This window comes from Mustela putorius, unplaced genomic scaffold (assembly GCF_011764305.1).
Source record: "Mustela putorius furo isolate JIRA1106 unplaced genomic scaffold, ASM1176430v1.1 tig00000253_pilon_pilon_pilon, whole genome shotgun sequence".
Taxonomy (NCBI): Eukaryota; Metazoa; Chordata; class Mammalia; order Carnivora; family Mustelidae; genus Mustela; species Mustela putorius.
In genome coordinates, this window is record NW_025421329.1 from 373,145 (window position 1) to 395,929 (window position 22,785).

The 22,785-nt window shown below is 45.3% G+C and overlaps 1 protein-coding gene across 2 annotated transcripts in view; it reads left to right on the top strand.

Annotated features, from left to right (window-relative positions):
• Positions 1-18,125, top strand: part of ISM1 (isthmin 1) — a 72,915-nt gene extending 54,790 nt beyond the window's left edge. For both annotated transcript variants that reach the window (XM_004754209.2, XM_004754210.3), the window contains exons 4-6: positions 7,182-7,325; positions 12,014-12,103; positions 15,637-18,125. In XM_004754209.2, the coding sequence (XP_004754266.1) occupies positions 7,182-7,325; positions 12,014-12,103; positions 15,637-16,154 (752 nt within the window). In that variant the 3' untranslated portion in view covers positions 16,155-18,125. The remainder of the gene's footprint in view (positions 1-7,181; positions 7,326-12,013; positions 12,104-15,636) is intronic.
• The last annotated feature ends 4,660 nt before the right edge of the window (positions 18,126-22,785 follow it).

Sequence of the window (22,785 nt, forward strand, 5' to 3'; positions counted from 1 at the left end):
GTCCAGCTCCTTCTTTTGAGCAGGCACCCATGTTACTTTGACATGGGCAGTAGAGCAGCCCTTGGGAACCCACAGGAACGTGTGCTTAATGGAAGGCTGTCAATGGAAGGCTTCAAGACAATAAATTTCAAGATGCCAAGTTGGGATTTCTAGTTTCCCAAGTTTTTAGAGGAGGGGAGGGAAGGTAACAAGCACCTTACAAATCAGTGAGTTAAATAATAAAAACTGTTTTTCAGTTGGGATGGGAGACAGAGTGGGGGAAACTCAACTCCAATCCATCATTCAGGGATCCAGGCTCCTTCCCTCTTAGAGTTCCACCAACTTCCAGGGCCTGAGTTATGCACTGAATGCTCTACATCTGGTTGGCAGCCAAGGAGACAGACAGGTAGAGCCTGGAAAAGGCACACATGCTCCTAACCATCTCGGGCTGGAAATGGTACACACCACATCCACTCAGACTCTGTTGATGGCACCAGTGATATAGCCCCCACCAAGATGCAAAGGAAGCTGGGAAACACATCCTGGTTGTGCAAGAAGGAAGAAACCTGGCAAGGCTTCATGGGAAATCGGGAAGCCTGCCTTGTGTTATAAGAATATTTGAGGTCATATGTATGCCTCCATCATGACAGTGTTCTTGTGGCTTCACCACCAGCAGTCTTAGGAACAATGGTTATATGACGGGAATGACCTGTCTCGCACCATTATACTCTCCCCCTTACCTCCATCTCTCAGTAAAAAGACCAGCTCTGTGCTAGAGAGTCATTTCTGCCACTAATAGACAATACTAAGCAACTTCCAAAACAGGGAGACCTTTTTCTAAAAGCATGTCTTATGGCTGGCACCATGCTAGGCTCCGGGAATCCAAAAATTAGAAAGACACTGGTCTTCCTTAAAGGGGATCTCACTTGTCCATGGACAAGGGAGAAAAGTTGAGTGATAGAGGAAAACACTGCCAGGGTAGAAATACACATCACAGGCTAGGGAAGCAGAAAGGGAACTCCGACACTCCTAGCTAGGAGGCTTGTAAAACCTCCCCTTTTCCAGAAGAAGTAAGAGTTTACCTATTTTCCAAGAGAAAAGAACTAGGGATAATTACCAACATTTATATAGCACTTCCCAAGCACTAGTCCCTCTTCATGGCATCTCACATATATTAACTTATTTAATCAGCTCTCTGAGGCAGATACCCCATTTTACAGATGGGAAAACTGAAGCCTAGAGAAGCGAAGCAACTTGACCTTGAGGCAAGTCTGATACCTCTCAGGCAGTCTGAGCCCAGAGTCTGTTCTCCTAACCACTTTTTTATCCTGCCTCTCTGGGGAACAAAAATAATCATATCCTTTATGACAGCAGAGTGATTGTGGAAATGCATGCTTAACTGGGAAGACAGAAATGAGAGGAAAGTCCTATGGTGTTAAGCAAGGGAAACGCAGAGGATCCCTGGGTGCCAGGCCAACATGTCACAAGTTTCTGACTTAATTATTTGCCCAGAACACAGGGGACATTGTTTTGAAGACTAGAGCTCAGACCCTCCCCATCAGAATCCCTGACTACATAATTAAGAGCTACCAATCCTGGCCTCAGCCCCTTCCCTTTATACTAATAGTCCTCAAGATGTGAACCCCAAATCAGCCGCATCGACATGGCCCGAGACTGTGATAGGAATGCAAATTTTCAGGCCCCAACCCCAGGCCTATTGAACCAGCCACTCTGGGCTGGATCCCCCAAATCTGTCTTAGAACAAGCCCTCCAGGGGGCTCTGGTGCCCTGAGCCCACTATTCCAGAGTGACGGTCCTCAGTCTTGCTTGTTCCTTATACTCACCTGAGCAATTTTTTAGATCCCAATGCCCAGGCTTCAGTTCAGTTAAATTGGGATCTCTGGTGGGTACAGCCCAAGCATCAGGTTTTAAGAGCTCTGTGAGTATGCTCTTAAGTGGGCGTGAAGCCCAGCTTAAGAGACACTGCTATCCTTCTGCTGAACTAGAATGTCTAGGAGTGAGACCTGGAGCCGGTCTTTCTTTGCTTTTTTGTTTCTTTCTTTTTGCAACCAGCGTCCTCTGATGATTCTCAGGCTCACCAGAGTTTGCAGACCATGACTAGAAACAACTTTTGCATCTAAAGCCCTTACAGAATACACTCTGGTGAATTCATGAACATGAAGAACATCGTCCATTTCTATCTTGAGGATAGAATTCAGTTCTACTGGGACCATGACTGTGGCTGCCTCAGCTACCTTTACCATAACTTTCTAGGCCTAGAATCCCTGTGGAGGTCTTGCATCTGGATCTGACTGCTGCTCAGGGCCATGGAGAAACTCCCATCTTTTATGGTTTGGGACTATCTCTTAGTAACTCCCTCATCATTGGAGTAGATCCCAGGACAGCTACTTTATCAAGAAAATCTTGTCCCTTATAATACCCCTAAAGGAATCCTTCTCAGATTTTAACATGAATGCAAATCACCTGGAGGTCTTTTCTAGTGTAGCTTCTGATCCAGTGGCTGAGGCCGGCACTGCTGGTCTTCGGACCACACTTTGAATAGCACGACTCTGTGTGGCAAATGCTTAGCAGCAGGCCCTGTGAGTGAAGGAATGGCTGCTTCTCTGACGGGTTCACAAGGATCATGTGGTTTCCAGAATTCTCTGTAGCATCAGAAAAGCTGAATACTCTTTTTTGCAATCAATGAGAAACTATTAAACAATTTCTAAGTATTTGTCCCTAGGTCTGGTGCTGTGAAGGATCCAGGGAGAGAAGGCCTGGAAAGGCAGGGTTCCGGCAGCGCAAACTTCCTGGGGTTCCAGACCCACTGCAAGGGTGTGCTGGCTTTTCTCAGGCATGCTAAACCTGCCACAGGAACTGGTCTTTGTGGAGGATGTTGATTTCAGATTTTTAAAGGTAGCATCTTTAGTCAGACTTTAAATGTTGGTGGCCAAAGAGTACTTCAAAAAAAACCAGGTAGGAAAAAAAAATAGACTAGAATGGCATCTTTAGAATATGTTATAAAACACACAACGGAAGCTGGTTAGACCTATTGCTGACTGTGGGAACACAATGGCTCTGCTTTGGACTGTATTTGAGATGCTCCACTTGAAATGCCTTCTGTAGAGATACTTAAGGTATCATCAGGGACAAAGGAAGAGTCCAGAGAAATATTTTTCTGTCAAATAGCGGTATACCATTCCCAGAACTGTTCTGAATAACCTGCAAAATGAAACCCGATAGGCAATTGCTTACGGTAACCTGGGTTTGGGACTCTGTTCCTTACAATTCTCTGACTGGTCAGAGGCCTCTGTTAATAGAGTTCCTAGTGATTTTTGTCAAGGCTTTTTCTTTGTAATGTTGAATTATGGCCACATGAGTGGGTGTCTTAAAAAAGAGAGGCCAATGTGGGCCAGAATTAAAGCTGCAGGGGTACCAGGGTATAAAGGAGCATAGGGCAGAAGCAGAGAGACCTCACCTCTCGTCCCAGCTCTGCCAGGTCTGAGCTGCGTGATGTTAGGAAGACCCTTAACCTCTCTGAGCCTCAGTTTCCTTATCCATGAAAAAAGGATGTTTCCACCTACCCACAGGATTATTATCAGAGCTTAATCATTATGTTTAGACAGAGAAGCTGGTTAAAGCAGACCCTCAGTAATTGGTAGCCACTCTCCTCTAAGATTAGCAGTGGAGGCTTGCCCGTGACCCAGTCAAGACCAAATCACCCCAGTTGCCCAGACGCTAACCGACCCACAGGTCTCTAGTGCGCTCAAACTGCTTAATCACTACCTTAAAATTTCAAACGACATGGCTGAAACCCAGCTCTCAGTCCAGTACACTGCATTGTATTCTTCCCTCACTGAGCTCTTTGATGTCACAAGGACTGCTTTTTACTGTCGTTGTTGTCACCTCAGCAATTACCGCTGCTCACATTCATTTTCTGCTCTGAGCCATGTTCCCTGGCAGGTGAGCAAATGAGAACAGAATTGTTTTATTAGAGCAGAAAGGAACACTGCCCTCAAAGTCTTCTGTCCTTCGCACACATTAAACAAATAGAGATTCCCCAAGAGGAGGGTCTTTCCTGGGGCATGCGTATGGAGCCTTCAGGGTGGTGAGCTGACATGCACGCTTAGCCCTTCGTCACTAGCCTAACAGAAATGACCAGCCACGTGGTGACGGAACTGTTTGGTGCCTGATTTGGGGGGACCACATTTTAAGTTTGGAAAATAAAGGGCTTTGGGAGCATTTAAAATAAAAGCCTGAAGAAAGCCACTTATTGGAATAATAAGCCCTTCATTGTTCCAGAGTCCACGAGCCATCTAGAAAGCATATTTTAGGGAGAATTTTATGGTATATTTTTAACAGTTAACTTTTGCTGCTCAAGAAACCACCCCCAAAATGTAGTGGCTTAAAAGAACAAATGGGTTCTCTCTTAAGAATCTGCAATTTGCCTGGACTTTTCTTCAGCTCTGGGCTGGACTGACTGGGGCTGGAGGTCTAGGATGGCTTCCCTCAGCAATGGGGCCGCAGCTGGACAGGTGGCTGGCTAGGGTCTATCTCCAGCTGTCCCTCACCTTCCAGGTAGCCAGCCCCGGCTTTTCCCATAGTATTGGATGAGTTCTCTACAGCAAGAGGGCAAACACTAATGCACAAACACATTTCCAGCCTCTTGTTTGCATCATATTTGCTATTTTTCCATTGGCCATGGCAAGTCACAGGGCCCAGGCTGGGGTCAGCAGAGGACAGTAACCACAGGATAGATACGAGGAGAGGAATTATAGAAGTCATTTTTCACGTAATCTGACACACTATTAACATTCAGTAATTTAGTTCCAAGAAACCAAGACAAGAAATTACTTTGTGCAAAGATTCCAGTAGAAGCCTCATGGCAGGTTAATGCTGAAATCTCAAAATTCAAGGACATTTCCAAAAACTCTCTCTCCATATTACTGCCACAGGAAGGAAAGGTTGCAAGAGATTTCTAAATGGTTGCAGTCCTATTGCTTCTGCTAAGCCAAACAGGAACACCATTTGGCATCACTGCATTATGTACCCACCATAAAAGTGACAGGAACTCTACCTATGTACTCGGTAAACATATTCTGACTGGCCCATCGCCCCCCTTATGAGTCTAATGACATTACAATCTTTATTTGTGACTTTTTGTTGTTGCTGTTCCCTTCAACAAAGCTAGTCTTGGTGGTATGTGTAGGACGTGGTTGAGTGTGTTCATGTATGTCTGTTACCCATTGCACCTGAATGTTCTTCCTGACGACAGTGTGATGTCACAGTTGTTCCAGGCATATCTCTGACATTCTTGGGGAGATGACCAAGAGGCACCAGACCACAGAGGTCTTAGAGGGAGCACCCAGTGCTTCTCCCCCTGGAAGTAGCTTGCCTCTCCAGTTCTACCTGTTGATGCCTACTAAGAGATGGGAGAGATGAAGACACTCACACTGGGCAAACAGGCCCAACTCCTTCACATGAGGCAGTCGTTTCAAACATCTGGCTTGGCTGTGTTGCTGGAAAACCATTTCTTAAAAGAAGATCAAAATAGAAAAAGATTCCTTCTGGGGAAAGAGAAGAGATGGACAGGGGCCCTGGGGGCAGTCAAGGTGTGGGCAAACTCTCTGCTCTGGTTTAGGGCTGAGGACACAACCATGAACAACCACTACCCCCCCCCCAACTCTGTTTAATGGACTGAGGAGACTCAGCAGCTCTGTGTTTGCCTAAGGAGTGTTCTGAGTGAGCGCCATGTAAACAACAGCCTGGGAGGCTGGCACAGAGCCCACACTGCAGGTAGAAACATGTATGGACTACATTCCTGCTGGGCTTACATAATAAGGATCACCACGACCTGTTACAAACCAAGAGGACCCCTTTCCAACAGAGCACATGCCTCTTGCCCCAAGCTTGGCACTGGCAGAGGCCTCAAGGCTGTAGGAAGATCTGGATAAACCAGGAGAAAATTACTACAGAGTAGAGATGCTGCAGAGACAGTCATGCTGTAGAGATCAAAGACTCGGCACTGGGACCCCAGCTTTCCTTTCTGTTACCCTTACTACGTTGGATAAGTCCTCCCACCCCCAACCACCAGTCACACTAGGACTTAGTTTCTTTACTTTTAAAAAGAGAAACTAGTCTTGATAATATACCGACCTTCCTCACACCCCTCACACTCCCAAGCCCCCCCACCCCCTGCCTCACTTGGTCTGCTTCTCCTTTTTTCCATACCATTTATTGGCTTCTAATGTACTGTATAACTTACTCATTTTTTGTTTAATTATTGCGTGACTCTTCTTACTAAAATATTAGTTCCATCAGGACAAAAATCTTGGAAGTTTTATTTAATGGTATTTCCCATATACCTAGAATTAAGCCTGGCATATAATAGGGGCTATCCAATAAATATTCATTGGATAGATATTAAATGATGACCTTGAAGGGTCATTTCTAGCTTTACCATTATGTAGTGGTTATCTACTGCTGTGTAACAAACCATCCCAAAACTCAGTGACTTAAGATAACACCAGTTTATTATCTCTCATGATTCTTTGGCTCAGGAGATCGGGCCCCACAAAGCAGTTGCTATGCTCCTCATGCATCTATTCAGCTGTCTACTAGAAAGGGCTAGAAGGTTCAACAAGGCTTCACTCACATGTATAGTATCTTGCGACCCATAATATACAAGTTTAGCCTCAGCTTCTTTCACAGCGACTGGATTGCCCAGAGTGAATGTTGGAAGCTGCCTGGCTCCTAGGGCGGAAGTCAGCTCAGATTTTAGGGAAGGGGAAATAGACTCTCTTGCTCGCTCCCTCACTCTTGCTCTCTCAATGAATGTATGTATGGGGAGGGAAGGAAGTGATGGTGGTTATCTTTGGAAACTACATAACATAGTATTGCATGATCCCATACTCTACAAATGCATGCATTCTCAGTAGGCACTTACTGGGAACCTTCTAAGGGTCAGGCCCCAGCAACGTGCTGACCACCACGGTACTCAAAACCTCAGACAGAGTCCCTGCTCTCACCAAGCTAATCCCTAAAATGAACTCCGGAGCCGCAAGCCTTTTGACTCCAGCTGGCATCTGGTCCCCTCCAATGGCGAGAACGATGGAATAAGACAACTGGAAGACTGCTTGACAAGGGGGATTTGGGGACTCTTTGGGCAGCGGCTGGTGACCATATCCCTGGCTCCCTTCCAGATTCCACAGATGGCGAGGGCGACTGGAGTCTCTGGTCTGTCTGCAGTGTCACCTGTGGGAACGGCAACCAGAAACGGACCAGGTCTTGTGGCTACGCATGTACCGCGACAGAATCTAGGACATGTGACCGTCCAAACTGCCCAGGTGGGTTTATTTATGCAGGGGAGTGGCTCCAAGTTCAAGCAAGAGTTTTTCATTTATATTTAAACCTTAAAGAAAATCACTTTTTAAAGGACAGCCATTTCCCTAACAAGGATTCTGACCAGACTGAAACAGTAAGAGATGAGTAATGAGCTGAATGGATGCAAAAGGATGGGTTTCCTGAGTCTTCGGCACAATTGTAGTAGTCATGATGTAGAGCTTAGTGCCACAGCATACTTGTGCAATTTCAAGGAGGGACTCTGGTTAACTTGGGCCTTTGATGCGCGATTTGTTTTGCCTTGAAGAGACACATGCTGAGAGGCATTCATAGTCTGATAAGGAAGCCAGGATGAGAGGCTTCAGGATGCTTACGGGAAAACCTCGCAGGTAGCTCTGTCAGCGAGAGTTACTGAAGGATCTGTGGGAGGAAACCGAGGACCCTTGGCAGTTGCTTATTACTTTTATTTTTTTTTAAAGATTTATTTATTTACTTGAGAGAGAGAGAGAGAGAGAGAGAGGGAGGGGCAGAGGGAGACAGAGAATCCTAAAGCAGACTCCCTGCTGGGGTCAGTCCTAGGACTCTGAGATGCTGACGGGCACTGAAAATAAGAGTCAATCCCTTAACACCTCGAGCCCCCCAGGGCCACAAGTTAATTATTACTTTAAACTGCATTGCCTACTCTGGGCAAATGCATTAAAATCCAGAGATTCAGAAGCAAAAAATGAAATAAAAAAAATAAACTGCATTGTCAGGGTTTTGAAAACTAAACTAATTGTAAACTTGGTGAGAGGCCGTATTAGGGGTAAAAAATAATTGTGTCTGGAGCAATTGGGTAGCAAAGTGTGCCCTGTTGTTCTATGGCATACACATTTTTAGAGGGTCAAGAAAACGGAAAAGGAGAAGGAAAAGACAAAGGAGGAGGGGGAAGAAATATGCAACCAAAACCACATGTGACTCACAAGGCCTAAAATATTTATTCTCTGACCCTTTACAAAGCAATTTACCAACTCCTGGCCTGTGGTTTTGCATTTACATGTGTTCCCATTACCAGGTAGAACACCAGCTTAAAATAAGATCTCAGATTCTTCTAACAAACAGCACATTCTGAATGGCCTCATCTGAAAGATAGTTCAGAGACAGAAAGTTTGATCCCCACACAGCCAAACTTCCTTTTTCTTTCTTTTTTTTAATTTAAATTCAGTTAGCCAACGTATAGTACATTATTAGTTTCTGATGTAGTGTTTAGTCATTCATTAGTTGCATATAATACCCAGTGCTCATCACTTCATGTGCCTTCCTTAATGCCCATCACCCAGTTACCCCATCCCCCCAGCACAACCCCTCCAACAGTCCTCAGTTGGCTGAGTAATGTTTCATTATATATATATATATATATATACCACATCTCCTTTATCCACTCATCTGTTGAAGGACATCTGGGCTCCTTCCACAGTTCGGCTATTGTGGACAGTGCTGCTATGAACATTGGAGTGCAGGTGCCCCTTCTTTTCACTACATCTGTATCTTTGGGGTAAATACCCAGTAGTGCGTTTGCTGGGTCATAAGGTAGCTCTATTTTTAACTCCTTGAGGAAACTCTGTACTGCTTTCCAGAGTGGTTGTACCAGCTTGCATTCCCACCAACCATGTAAGAAGGTTCCCCTTTCTCTACATCCTTGCCAACATTTGTTGTTTCCTGTCTTATTAATTTTAGCCATTCTGACTGGTATAAGGTGGTATCTCATTATGGTTTTGATTTGTGGTTTCCTGATGCCAAGTGATATGGAGCATTTTTTCATGTGTCTGTTGGCCATGTTATGTCTTCTTTGGAGAAGTGTCTGTTCATGTCTCCCACCCATTTCTTGACTTGGGTTATTTGTTGTTTGGGTGTTGAGGTTGATACAGACTTCCTTTTATTTTTTTTTTACTTTTTTATTTTATTTTATTTATTTATTTATTTTTTTTTAAGATTGAGAGAGAGAATACAAGTGAGTGGAATGTGGCAGAGGGGGAAAAAGAGAATCTCAAGAAGCTCCACACTCAACACAGAACCTGATTCAGGGGCTCAATCTCACAACCCTCAGATCATGACCTGAGCCAAAATCAGGAGTATGGCGCATAACAGACTGAGCCAACCGGATGCCCCCAGACTTCCTCTTTCTACTCCTACAACTCAGTCGTTAGACCATAAAGCTGATATTTGAAACAAAAAAGAAGTGGAGGTGGGCACCTGGGTGGCTCAGTCAGTTGAGTGACTGCCTTCAGCTCAGATCATGATCCTGGAGTCTCAGAATCGAGTCCTGCGTCGGGCTCCCTGCTCAGTGGGGAATCTGCTTCTCCCTCTGACCCTCTCCCCTTCTTGGGCTCTCTCTCTCAAATAAATAAGTGAAATCTTTAAAAAAAAAAAAAAAAGTGAAAGAGCAGAGGGTTTCTGGGGGTAGAGAGGAAGGATCAGATTAGGCATGCATATGTTAGCAAAGCAGCATATATAGAAAATGGGGCCAAAATTTAACAAATTTGTTAAATTTTGGCTCTATGTCAGCCATGTGGGTGGATTTCAGGAAGTGGAGCAACCATCAAGATGATTTTCCAGATCTTTCTCATGTTAATCGTAATGAAGTTGAGTTGGATGTCTGACGTGATAGGATTTAGGTAGATGGAAATAAACCCATAAATAATAATAATATGAGAGATGAGAAAGAAGACAAGAAAACAATGAAGAAGGAAGAGAAAGACAGTATGAAGAAGAAGAAAAGATGATAATGAAGATGATGGAGAATAGGATATTTTTGAGGACTTAAGTATCAAGCAGATTTCTGAGGCCTTCATGTACCTTATTTCATTTAGTTCCTGCAATAGCCTCATGAAGTGGATGTTTATTATTGTGCCCACTCGACAGCTGTAGAAACAGGCACAGGGTTAACTTGCATGAGTCACACAAACAGCAAGAGGTCAGTCTTAAATCTGAATTCAGGCGGTCTGATTCCAAGATCCATATTCTTAATGATTAAACTGGTCCATTACCGGGGCGCCTGGGTGGCTCAGTGGGTTAAGCCTCTGCCTTCGGCTCAGGTCATGATCCCAGGGGCCTGGGATCGAGTCCCGCATTGGGCTCTCTGCTCAGCAGGGAGCCTGCTTCTCCTCATCTCTCTCTCTTGTCTGTCTCTCTGCCTATTTGTGATCTCTCTCTCTGTCAAATAAATAAATAAAATCTTAAAAAAAAAGTTTAAAACAAAAAACAAAAATCTGGTCCATTGCCACCAGGAGGAAAGATATGGGGTTCAGCCACTCATGGATACAGACAGCATTTAGTGTCTGGGCTTGGGGGCTTGCTGCTGTTTTCTTTTTCTGAACTGATACCAGATCCAAGTCTACCCACTGGCGACCGCCATTCTGAATATTTCTCTGCCACCATTTTGAATGTTGCCTTCTTGTTTTCTCTCACCACCTAGAGCAACGTGCCCAGCAGGCCTGCTCCTGCATTTTCTTCTCTTCTGACCCTGCCCTTCTTCCATCCTTTCTGCCTCTCAGTTCCTGGGCCTCCCAGTCTTTTTCAGGGCTCCTTTGAACATGAAGGACTTTTTTTTTTTTTTTTTTTTAAAAAAAAAAAAAAAACAGGATCTCTTTCTTTATTTGTTTTGTTGATTCTCGGCATTACTGGAAAGAGTCATGGAGCAGGCAGTGTCCCTGGCCTGGCAGTTATTACACTGTAAAAGTCTGTCCCCTAGGTCAACCCTATAAATAAGTTCAAGGAGCTTCATGTAAAGCCAGAGAGCGCCTCTTAAAGAAATCAAGTCATGCCTCCCAGGCCACTAAGGCTCTCCACCAACATAGACTACCATGTTCCATGTTCCAGCCTCCTCAGATGTCTCAGCTAACACAGCATGCCTGTTTGTAAGGGAAGGCTGGATGGGAGTGGTAGTTTGGGGAAGGAAAGGGGAACCGGGAAGTATGAGACAAACTGGATTCAGCCCCTCCAAGCCAGTAATGACAAGCCCGGCTTACTCTCTTAGAAGCATCATGGGCTGTGCTGGACATCCTAGAAGGTGAGATATATCTGCTCTTTATATCGGGACTACTATATCCTCAAAGTAATCCTGGGAAAATTATCAGCTAACACTTACCACTTACTTCTGTAAGTTCTTTCTTTACACATGATTCCTTGAGTGCATTTAACTCTATGAGGCAGGGTGCTTATATCTCCCCATTTTACAGATGTGAAAGCTGAGGCACTTGAAGGTTTAAGTGGCTTGATCAGGGTTACAGGCTAGTAACGATCTGAACTCTGTCAGTCATTCCTTAAAACTGGTATGGACCACTAGACAAAATATTAACCCCTGCTTCTAATCCAGTTTGTCGCCCAGACACCGCCAGACAGGTAGACTTGCAGATGGACATGTGTCCCTTACTGCCCCAAGCCCCATTCTGGGCCTAGTGAATGAGTTCCTTAAGACCCATTCAGGCACATTTGGATCTGATTTCATGCTGCAAATGGTATCTGGGGTTTTAATATATTTTATGCTCTACTACCTGCTTTTTACTCTTTCCTCTGCTGGCAAGTTCCTGCCCATGAGTAGTCATGAATACAAAAAAGGCTTTGTTCAGGTGTATTTGTTTCTTGATTTGCTCGGGAGGTGGGGGGTAACTTTTTCCATATAACTAGGGAAAAATGAGCTCCTGTCTGTGTTTAGGAATTGAAGACACCTTCAGGACAGCCGCCACCGAAGTGAGTCTGCTGGCGGGAAGCGAGGAGTTTAATGCCACCAAACTGTTTGAAGTCGGTAAGGAGACCTTTGTCCCCATTTTTTATCCAAATATTGATTTAATATTTTGGAAATTCCTTTTGCTTTTGCAGTGCCATCCCGTCCTAGGATCCATTTAAGTGTTTCATTTTCCTCTTAGGGGTCCAGTACTCCCAGCGAATTTCTCGCTCACCGAATATACTCTAAGCAAGAGAGAGCCGTCCCAGGCCTCCTGCGGCAGGCTGGGCGGGACAGAGCGCCCTCTGTGTCTGCTTTGCTTGCCACCCAGCTTCCACAATAAGTGGGACAGGAGTGGGACAGCTCTCCCCTCAGTATGGATTCAGTCTCCAGGGGGGCCTCACGCCCCTTCTGACAGCCTTCATGGAGTGTCCCCAAAAAGTGAGGAAATGCTGGTCTTGGTTCTGTAGCAAAAGGAAGGAAGGAGAGAAAAGGAGCTTTCTCCGTATTATGCCTGCCTCCCTCTACCACATGTATTTTTTCGTAAACCTTTGGCATACTCTGCTACTCATCTGCTCAAAAGCGCTAGGCCAAACACAGTCTGCAGGAACCAAGCCAAATGACAAGTGACAGCTAGGTGCAAGGCGAAAACTTCCTTTTTAAAAATAGCTTCATGTGCTTCGGGATGCAATTCTGTATTGCAGAGAGGTGAGACTCCTAATGCCACATTACCGCGTGCCACCCGAAACTTTGTCGACCTCGGCCAAACAGGAGGCAGTTTGAAATTCTCTGTGACCCAGGGCTTCCACTTCAGTCCTTCACACACACAAACTACCTTTAGCAGGAGCCTTCTGCAAACACAATGCTTTTACTACCCCCCACCACCACCACACACACCCCTGAAAGAAATTAGAGACTAAATGCAGGAAATTTACACTAAGTGGTAGAGCAACAAAAGCTGTCTCTTGAGGGCAGAGAGCTTCTCGGGTCTCTTCCTATTGTATACCCTACAGACAGGCAGCTGCTTGCTTTTTTGCGGAGGATAGGTCCAGTTGGACAAAGCCACACCTGAGGTGGGACTAAAGACACACAGAGATGAGTAGGGATGGGTGTCAGTCAGGTTCTGGGCAGGAACAAACACGACACACTGGAATCAGGTAATTGAGGAGCATTCAATGAGGGTCTGATGAGCAGGGTAGATTGGACACCAAGAAGGGGTTGGACAGAACAATGGGGGGCCCTAACCGCCCCTTGGCCTGAAGGGACAAGGGTAGCTGTGTGCAGAGGGCTACTACCCACCACCATTCTGGGTTCGCAGAAGGGTGTAGCCAACCTGCAACGGTGAAGGAGGAACCACAGGGACAAATACATTGTCTCACTCTCCTCTCTCGCCCTGGTCTCTGACCAGGTCCGCGCTTTGGCTCAACCCAAAGAGCAGTCAGGGATCTAGGGGTCCACCGATAGAGTCCACAAGGACAACCTTCCAGGGGGAGGGAAAACATGGAATGGGAAGAGAGAAGACCAAACAGAAGATGCCTCACTGAGGTGGGATACAGCTTGATCTGCACAAGGTCATTTGCCAAACCTGGTAGCACCTCAGTTAGCCGATCTGTCGATGGTAGGAGGTCACAGGGCCCCCTTATGGAGTTACTGTAGAATTAAATGAGTTCATATTGGCAGAGCATTTAGAACATGACCATCACACTGAACACCTACCAAGTTTGACAGATAAAAATAAGTCAGTGTTTGTTCTGTGGGTACATGAATTATGATAACCAAGCCATTTTCTAGGGCCTCACTGAATATTGCTTCTGAACACCCTGTCCAATGAAGGAGGCCTGCCCTGGCTTTGCAGACACACATTTCCCAGGAGGGAGCCTGCATTCTCTCACTGCTGTTCAGTCGGGGGCTCACAGGGCTGGAATCTTAGAGCTCAGGCCCAAAGTGAGCCTTGGCACATCCCCTCTGGCAGGACCCTGGGCCTGCAGGCTCCCTGCATTCCTCCAGCTTAATCTTCACTCTGCCTTAAGAGATGGGCATCCTTTTCATCCCCAGTTTGGAGAGAAGGATACTGAGGCACAGGGAGGGAGACTATACCTGCACAAGGGCGTGTGCTAGTAGACGGTAGAGCTAGATTTTGATCGCAGACAACTGAACACAAGATCCCACGCTCTTCCTCTTAGGCCAGGCCTTTCTGAGTGCTTGAGAGATGCCCCCTCTCTCTCTTCTTCATTCTACTGAGAGAAGCCTGTGCCCTCCTCCAACCTGCCCCCAACCCCGCCCCTATCCTGGCCACTTGATTCCTTCTTATGGCACCACCAGCCTCCCAGGAATCTGGGTCGGAGCAGGGAGTCACTCCTAATGTCTCTCCTCCTTTTCCCTCAAGCCCACTCAGGCCCAGCGGCCCTACTCTCTGAGCTCGCTTGATCCCTCCTGTTTGGTCCTTTCCCACTCAGACTCTGGCAACAGATAGCAGCACTGAATGTATCTTCTTCCTCAGATCTTCTTCCTCTTCCTTCTTACTCAGCTAGTAGCTGTCACTCCAAAACTTTCAGTAGTTCCCCAGTGCCCTCGGAACAAGCCTAAACTGCACAGAAGAGTCCTGCGATCTGACACCAACAGACTTCCTGCCCTATAGCTTCCGTTCCAGTGACACCAAACGTGTTCCCCAGTCCCAGAAAACCCCAGCAAATTTTGTTGTGTTCAACCTTGGCATACGCAAGTGGCCTGTTCCTGGGGCCAGTCGTTCCCATGGGCAGGGCAGGACCCACACAAACATATCTTGGTTTTCCAAATAAAGCCAGGAATCCACATTAACAAACTAGAACCACCTCAGTCTTAAATGAGTTCAATGATTAATTAATTAATTGACAATGAAGCCGACATATTTTAATACTACAAAGCCCAAAAACGACAACTTCCAGGGGCAGGTTCTTGCTGGAAGCCTAGAGGGCAATGGCCTCTGGGCCTTACTGTTAAGTTCCCTAAAAGCAGGGGCCACCTCCCCTTCCTCTTTAAGACATATCATCATATGAATTTGCTTACAATGATTGTCACTCTTTGGTGCCTGTGGTTAAGAGATGAGGCCACCAGCTCTAGCTTAATCCAGTCAGTGAGTGGCACAAATAAAACCAGGGACTACCAGTTCTCCTTTGAGGCACTTTCCACCTTGTTACCTGAAACTTAAAAAGGAGATTCAAAATTGCCCCCTGAATTAGTGTTCATTTTGTTATAGGTGTTAGCAGAGTTATCCCACAACCTCCCTTTCTTCCTCAGGTGCCTCCTAAAATTCAGGGACAATCATATCATATATTTTCAAGAAATAAGACAGACGGAGCAATTGTAATGGTTAAATCTAGGTGATGGCAGACAGGGAGTCACTGCTGGAATTTCATCTCTCTACTTTTCTGTGTCTGAAATTTTTCATGGTATACATGGGGAGGAGGTTGCCTTGCAAATAAATTTCCCAAGGCCAAGAGGGGTGAGCATGACCAAAGCGAGGGCTGGTGGTTCCAGGGGACCGCAGGGATTCCCCCTGGGAGGGGAGGGGTTGAGGTCAGTGAATCTGCCACCCCTGTTGCATATGGTGAGAGGGATTCTCTGGTCTTTCTCAGACACCGACAGCTGCGAGCGTTGGATGGGCTGCAAAAGTGAGTTCTTAAAGAAGTACATGCACAAGGTCATCAACGACCTGCCCAGCTGCCCCTGCTCCTACCCCACCGAGGTGGCCTACAGCACGGCGGACATCTTCGACCGCATCAAGCGCAAGGACTTCCGCTGGAAGGACGCCAGTGGGCCCAAGGAGAAGCTGGAGATCTACAAGCCCACGGCCCGGTACTGCATTCGCTCCATGCTGTCCCTGGAGAGCACCACGCTGGCCGCCCAGCACTGTTGCTATGGCGACAACATGCAGCTCATCACCAGGGGCAAAGGCGCGGGGACCCCCAACCTCATCAGCACCGAGTTCTCAGCCGAGCTCCACTACAAGGTGGACGTCCTCCCCTGGATTATCTGCAAGGGCGACTGGAGCAGGTACAACGAGGCCAGGCCTCCCAACAACGGACAGAAGTGCACTGAGAGCCCCTCAGACGAAGATTACATCAAGCAGTTCCAAGAGGCCAGGGAGTACTAAGGAGATGTCCCCTCCGGTATTTGTGACACAAACGCAGTGCGCGGATCTGCCGCCGGGGCAGGGTGGGGCCGGACTTATCCACATCCGTAGATATTTGTATACACTACGAGGGTATGTTTCATAAATCACCCTAGGGGTGCGCACCTGCCCCGGGTGACGGCTGTCTGAAGCCACCTTGCCATTCGAAATGCCCACAGAGCTCCTTGGAATTCCTCCGAGGGGTGATGTTGGCAGGAGGATGGGGACAAAGGAGCCAGAAGAAGAACCTGGAAGCCATCGTGGGTGGGATTCAGTGCACACCCAGATCCTGCGTTTCCTGGAGGAGCAAAGAGGGAAAGACGGGGTTGTAAACGTTATAAGCAGTTTTTATATATAACTTATTTAATATGAATGTGACTTAAGCATAACCTTTTCGCTGGAGTTGTGAAACTGTTTAATCACTTCTGTGAGAGTTCAGACAGGGGCTCAAGGAGGTGGAAGAGAAGGGGATTTGGGAGTAATTTTTTCTTTTAAACTAAATAACTCAACGGAAGTGTCTGAAAAACAAGAAAATCCCACCTTAAACCAAATGTTCTTTAGTCCTGAGGCACCCTGCTGGAGTCTTGACTTCCAGAATATCCTTGCCTAAGATTGGATAGAAGGAGGAGGGCACATGGGGATTTTAGGGGCAAATCTGAGGACTGGTTTTAAATAGGCTTTAAACTAAAAGGCCAATGTTAGCATAATGCTCTAATTCTACTAAAAGGCTACAGAGTGGCAGAAGTGCTGCTCATGCCTTAGTGGGAGGTTCAGAAGGTGGGGGAAGGTCAGACATAAATATAGGTAATAGCACTTTTGCAGAAGGAAAAACAAAAGCAAAATAGATGGGAAAAGAACATGGACCTCATTTCATCTATTTTATTCTAATACTGTCGTAACAATTTTTTTTCTCCACCAATATATTACCAGTAAATACATATAAAAAGAGTAGGGGGAATCAAATCTATAAAATTTCTAATTTTTTATGTTTTAAGAAAGGGGAAAAAAACTACGTTATTTTTGTAAAGTATTTATTGAGTCATTGAGTCTTGTGCATCAAGCAATTGTAATATGACCTGGTTATGTAGTGTGGAACTTAGAACAAACAAAGAGTTTGTTCTTATGCAATCTTTACTTGCAAAACTCCAGGAAAAGAGAATATATCATAAAATCATAATAAAATGAGTTACCCACAATAAATGTGTTACCTGAAAATATTTATGATGCAAATACTGTAAAGAACAAGCCCAGGGCGTCGAGGCAGGAGAGAGGGAGGTTCAGACCAGGTGGGAATAAAAGGCTCATTGATTGACTTGATGGTGGGTGGTATAACTCACGACACCTTTGGCACCAAGAATGTCAGGCCAGTCCTCAGGAGGCTGAACTCACTGACACACAGGTAAGTTTTTGCCCACTCAGAGCTAAGAAAGAACTAAGAAAAACAGACTAGAGCAAAGGCATAAGACAGTCCAGAGGAGGGATGTCTGGGTGGTTCAGTTGGTTAAGCATCCAACTCAATTTTGGCGCAGATCGTGATCTCAGGGTCATGAGATCGAGCCCCATGTCAGGCTCCGTGCTGGGCTTGAAGCCTGCCTAAGGTTCTCTTTCTCCCCCTTTCTCTGCCCCTCCGCTACCTTCCCCCCATCTATGCCTTTCAAAAAATAAAATAAAATAAAATAAAGAAAAAGAAGAAGAAAGGACGGTCCAGATTTTTGCTTCCAGACAAAATTATGCAATGATAGAAGTAAGCAGAACTATTCATCATGCAGATTATTCTTTTTCCAGATAAGAAAACCAAAACCCAGGGGAAAAAATGTATCACACTGGACCTATCTTTCATTTCCTAGCCTAATGCTCTTTCTACTATATCAAATTGTTGATGTCCTGGTGGTGTCTTGGGTATTCTTGATCCCACTCTTAAGTTCCCCTAATAAAATCTGTTCTTTTGGAAAAGTTCTTATCAATCATTTACACTTTAGAATGAATTACCCCTGTATTTCCCTTCTCAGAATATCTATATTTAAGACATTTCCAATTAGGACATGAGAAGCCTTATCAACATCTAAAGGGGTTTTAAGCAAATGAACTGATAGGGAGAGAATGAATACATCTATGTATCAGGGAAGCAGATTTGGTTACTAATAATAAGAAAACTATTTTTGCAAAGATAGTTGGTTGCAACAGATTGCATTGCCTTTGAGGTGGTGAGTCCCTGTTGGGACAGATATTCAAGCAGTGATGAGATGAAGCACATGAGAAGATAAATTGAGTGATGAGAGAGAGGGGGAAAAATGTGCGATAACACCCTCTGATAAATTTTTTTTAAGGGTAAGTGCAAAGTACTATGGGAAAACAGGCAGGAATCAAGGAAGTACCTATTGGAACTAATGGAAGATTGGTATTTCATAAAGCAGGGAACAGGAGGGGGGAGTGGATGGGTTAGAAAAAAGTAAGAATAAAAACAAGGAACTAAGAATAAGCTTGGGTTTTTCTGAAGGCCAGTATATTTAAAGTGATGAGCAGAGGAATAAGAGTGGTAAGTTTTGGAGTTATATCTAAGGTATCTTTATTAAGGATTTATCAAGGAACAGAGCTCTTTCCTGCTAAAGTGAGAATGACTGATATAAGCAATATTTTCAACAGGCTCTTTGCCTTTTTCGTCTCAAACCTTGCTGACCTAGTAATATGAAAGTTGGAAGATGAGGTGGATTGGGGGCAGGGGAGAGCCCCTGGGCTCTTTGCCTACTGAATACATCCCTAGTCTCCCATACCTGACCAGGTTAGTGCCATACCTCTGGAAATTTGCTGAACTATGGTTTGCCTCTATCAGGATAAGTTAGTTTTCAGTCCTGAAGCCAGTGAGTGGTGCTCAGAAAACCAGAACCCCTCTGTTTGGGTATCTGATAAGACAATGCAATCTCATCTTATTTTCAGCACAGGGTCTCAAGCCAGGCCCAGGGTAACTCCAAGGAATTCCCTTCTTGCAAATAGATCACATGCTCAAGGGCCAATTTCGCCTGTAGCAGAATGCAGAGCCTGCACCCTCGCCTTTAGCACCTATGACCCCTCAGCAAGTACTCCACAAAAGCCTCTCATCAAATTTTTGCTCTTTCGATTCTCCCTGAAGAAAAGAGCTCCTTTTCTAGTAATGCACTGGGCCTCTTGGGACCCCCGCGTTGAGTGAGCCAATAGGAGAGAACAGAGATGCCCAAGGCCCTCTAGTGGCCGCACATGGGAAAGTTGAGGAAGAGGACTTGGACACACGGAGCTTTCTCTTTGGCCCCAGTACAACCGTCCACCATGATTATAGTCTTCGCAGTGTTTCTCCCTGGGTAGCTCAGCAGCCAGGAGGTTAGAGTTCTCCAGCCTCACTAACATCAGGGATCAATGAATAGTACTATCCTTGCCACTCTTTCCTGAGCTCACACTTTGTGACTCGGTGCTCTTCCCTTCACCATGGGAGGCAGGCAGAGTACATCACATTCATTTTACAGATGAGGAAAAAGAAGCCCAACAAGGTTAACGAACTTGCCCAAACTCATAATGCTCCATAAATGGCAGAGCTGGTTGAAGCCAGTCCTTTCTAACCACCAAGCCAACATTCGTAACCTTCCTCTTTGTTCTACGCCTTTCTCCCAAGTCTTCCCGACACTCACAGGATCAGTTTGGTCTTTGTTTGTTTGTTTTTCTCTAACTCACCCTGCTTTTACTCAGATTGTTCAGATCTGCCAAATGTCCCTACATCAACCCTTACAGTGTCTCATATTGGGCGCAGAGGGCCTGGCTTTATTTCCACATATTCTGCACAGCTCTGTCATTCTGTAAGCGGACGTGGAGATATGACAGTATACAAATCCGTGTCTTCCTGTTGGAGGGCAGACAGCTGAAAAATAAATAAGTATTGAGATAATGATTTAAGTGATATAAAGAGAAACAAATTATTTGATCACACACGTATGTTGCATTATTTGTTGCAATACTTAGTTGCTGTAATAATTCTCAAAATCACAGCGACTTAACACTGTAAAACCTAGGATTTGTTTCTGGCCAAGTGTCTCTCCTCTAAGTGATGACCCAGGGGTCCAGACTCCTTCCATGATGTGGCATGGCCACCTTCAAGCTGGGACTCTCTAAGATGACCTGGGAGTCATTTCTATTCCAGCCTGCTTAAAGAGTTGAGAGCGGTCAGGATGAGCATAAAGGTTAGGTCAAGCAGAGATGTACTATACATCATGTCCACTCCTTCTCTGGGGCTCTGTTCCATGCCACACTCTTCTATGAGGATGATGGGGAAATAGAGTTTAGTTGAGGGATTGGGGGTGTGGGAAGCCAAGATAGGCTATGTGAGCACTCAGCCAGTGTCTGCCACGGAGGTAGACCACCTGGTTATGAGAGCCAGCGCAAGGGACTCTGGATGGGCCCAAAGTAGGTGACCAAAGAAGAGAGGGGTTTCCCAGCCCCTCACCATCTTCCACATTGTTTTATAGTGCTAAACTAGACGTCAGTTTACTAGCTATCAACTGGATAAGGCCACCTGTCTTACCTACTCATTGTCGTACCCCGCTTGGCACTTACCACACTTCCTAAACATCTGTGTCCACCAGCCCAATTCTCAACTGGAAGTTGCGACAAGCCTTAGCTTCATCACTTTCTCTGGGCAGTGGGGCCCCTTGGCTTGCACAAGGAACAGAGTGAAGTACCAGGGAGTTCACAGTCCCCCTCAGGAACATTTAACAGCTGACTGAAAGGAGCTGTGTGGATGAATGTCCCAGCCTCCTCACCCTCCACTAGGGCAATTCTGAAGCATATTTTGCACTTTCCTCGGAGCTCCCAGAGGGGCTGAGCTCCAGGCACCCACAGAGGTAACTTGCTTGCTAACACGCCATTTATTGGCTTCCTTTCTATCCCCATGTTTCTTCCGCCACTCCCCTTCTGTGGCTCACTGGGATCATCTCTCCAGTGTGCTATCTACTCAGATCGTTCTCTCTGGATTTTCTTCCACGGGAGTCCCAAACCAAGACATAAGTTTATGCTTTGATACTTAGTGAGTGGCCATTCAAATATAAGCTCACTCTTCTTTTCATCATGCTCTCGTGGAGAGGAGGTTTTGCTGTTGGTGATAGCTTTACCAAGAAAGAAAATCCAATCTCATTCGAACCAGAGATTGGCACTCTACCAGATTTTCAAGCTTTTACAAAACAAAGTGATAAGTCCCCAGTTTTTATAATTAGATTCAACAGACAGAAGAATGACCCTGCCAGATCCCTCTAAAAATTGCTGAATACCTTCTCCTCGTTTTTTAATTGATCTCCTTGCTGACTCCAAACCAGCACTGCTCCACCGTCCACCCGTTGAGTAGCCCTGTTCTAATCGACTGACACTGATCAGTACCCCCATGAGCAGGGATTCCGACCTGACATACAAAATCATGAAAAAGCTTCACAGGAAGTTATGTGTGGGGAGGGAAGAGGATGGGGTTCTCCCTTTGTCATCCACTTACAATTTCCAATGGAAAAATGTGTGGGCTGTCACCATTATGCCTGCACTATTTCAGACTAATTAAAGGCTTGCCATGGTAATTCAGACTAATTAAAGGCTTGCCTGGGTGGGTATACCCAGGAACATACATCCATGTGTACAGATCCCGAACACAGTAGTATAAATTAAGACGGAAAGCTTACAGCCTGTTGCTTTTCTGAGGCTTAGTGTTGGTTTACCATACGGGATTAGGAGAAGAGGGGCACTTTCTGGGATCAGAAGGTAAGACTTCTTAGGAAACAAATTTATAGGACTAGCAACTCTTTGTTGCACCGGAAGAACAAAGCTTAGAGACAGTTTCGGTTTTTCGGTTTTTGTTTTTGATATATATTTTTTCCTACCTCCATCTCCATGTAGGGGGTTAGAAAGCCAACATACAAAGATCAGTACCTTGCCTGGAAAGGCAAAAAGAACATCATCCTCAACCATTTTAGCAGCAGGGGTATTGGTGGATTGAGACACAGCTGCAAAAGCAAAGCTGGGTAAGAATTTTATGACTTTGCTAATTTTCTATCTGTTCCGGGACTAATAAATATGCCCTTACAGATATTCATGATCGCTCTCAAAATAAAAAATAAAATAAAATAACTTCTAAATGGCACAGAAAAGCCTTTCATTCTTGAGGCATGTAATTCATGGATGATTTTCAAAATGTCATGTTTGAATTGGGAAAGTAACATTTCTTGAATTAACCAGCCAGTTGCTTCAAGAACATGACTCAAAGGATATAAAAATTTCAAGCCTGACTTTTAAAAAAAAAAAAAAGGAATTTTTTTCTATGCAGCTAAGTTTATTTTTCACAAAGGTCGTGGCTACATATTAGGTTTATTCGCCATGGAAGGGAATGGTCTAAATGAAGCACACCTTTAAATCCTGAGTGAAAGGGAGCAGTAACAGACCTTAACAAGCCCCGCTTCCAAGTTTCACAGCAGTAGACATGCGGTTTCGCTTTGTCTAGCTCTGTCCTCCTTCGCTCCCTTCTACACCCAGCTTGGGTTGGGTTTTGTTTTATCTTTGGAGAGCTTAGCAAATGCACAAGGAGGCGGGGGAAGGCAAATAGAAAAGCCAGGATTTC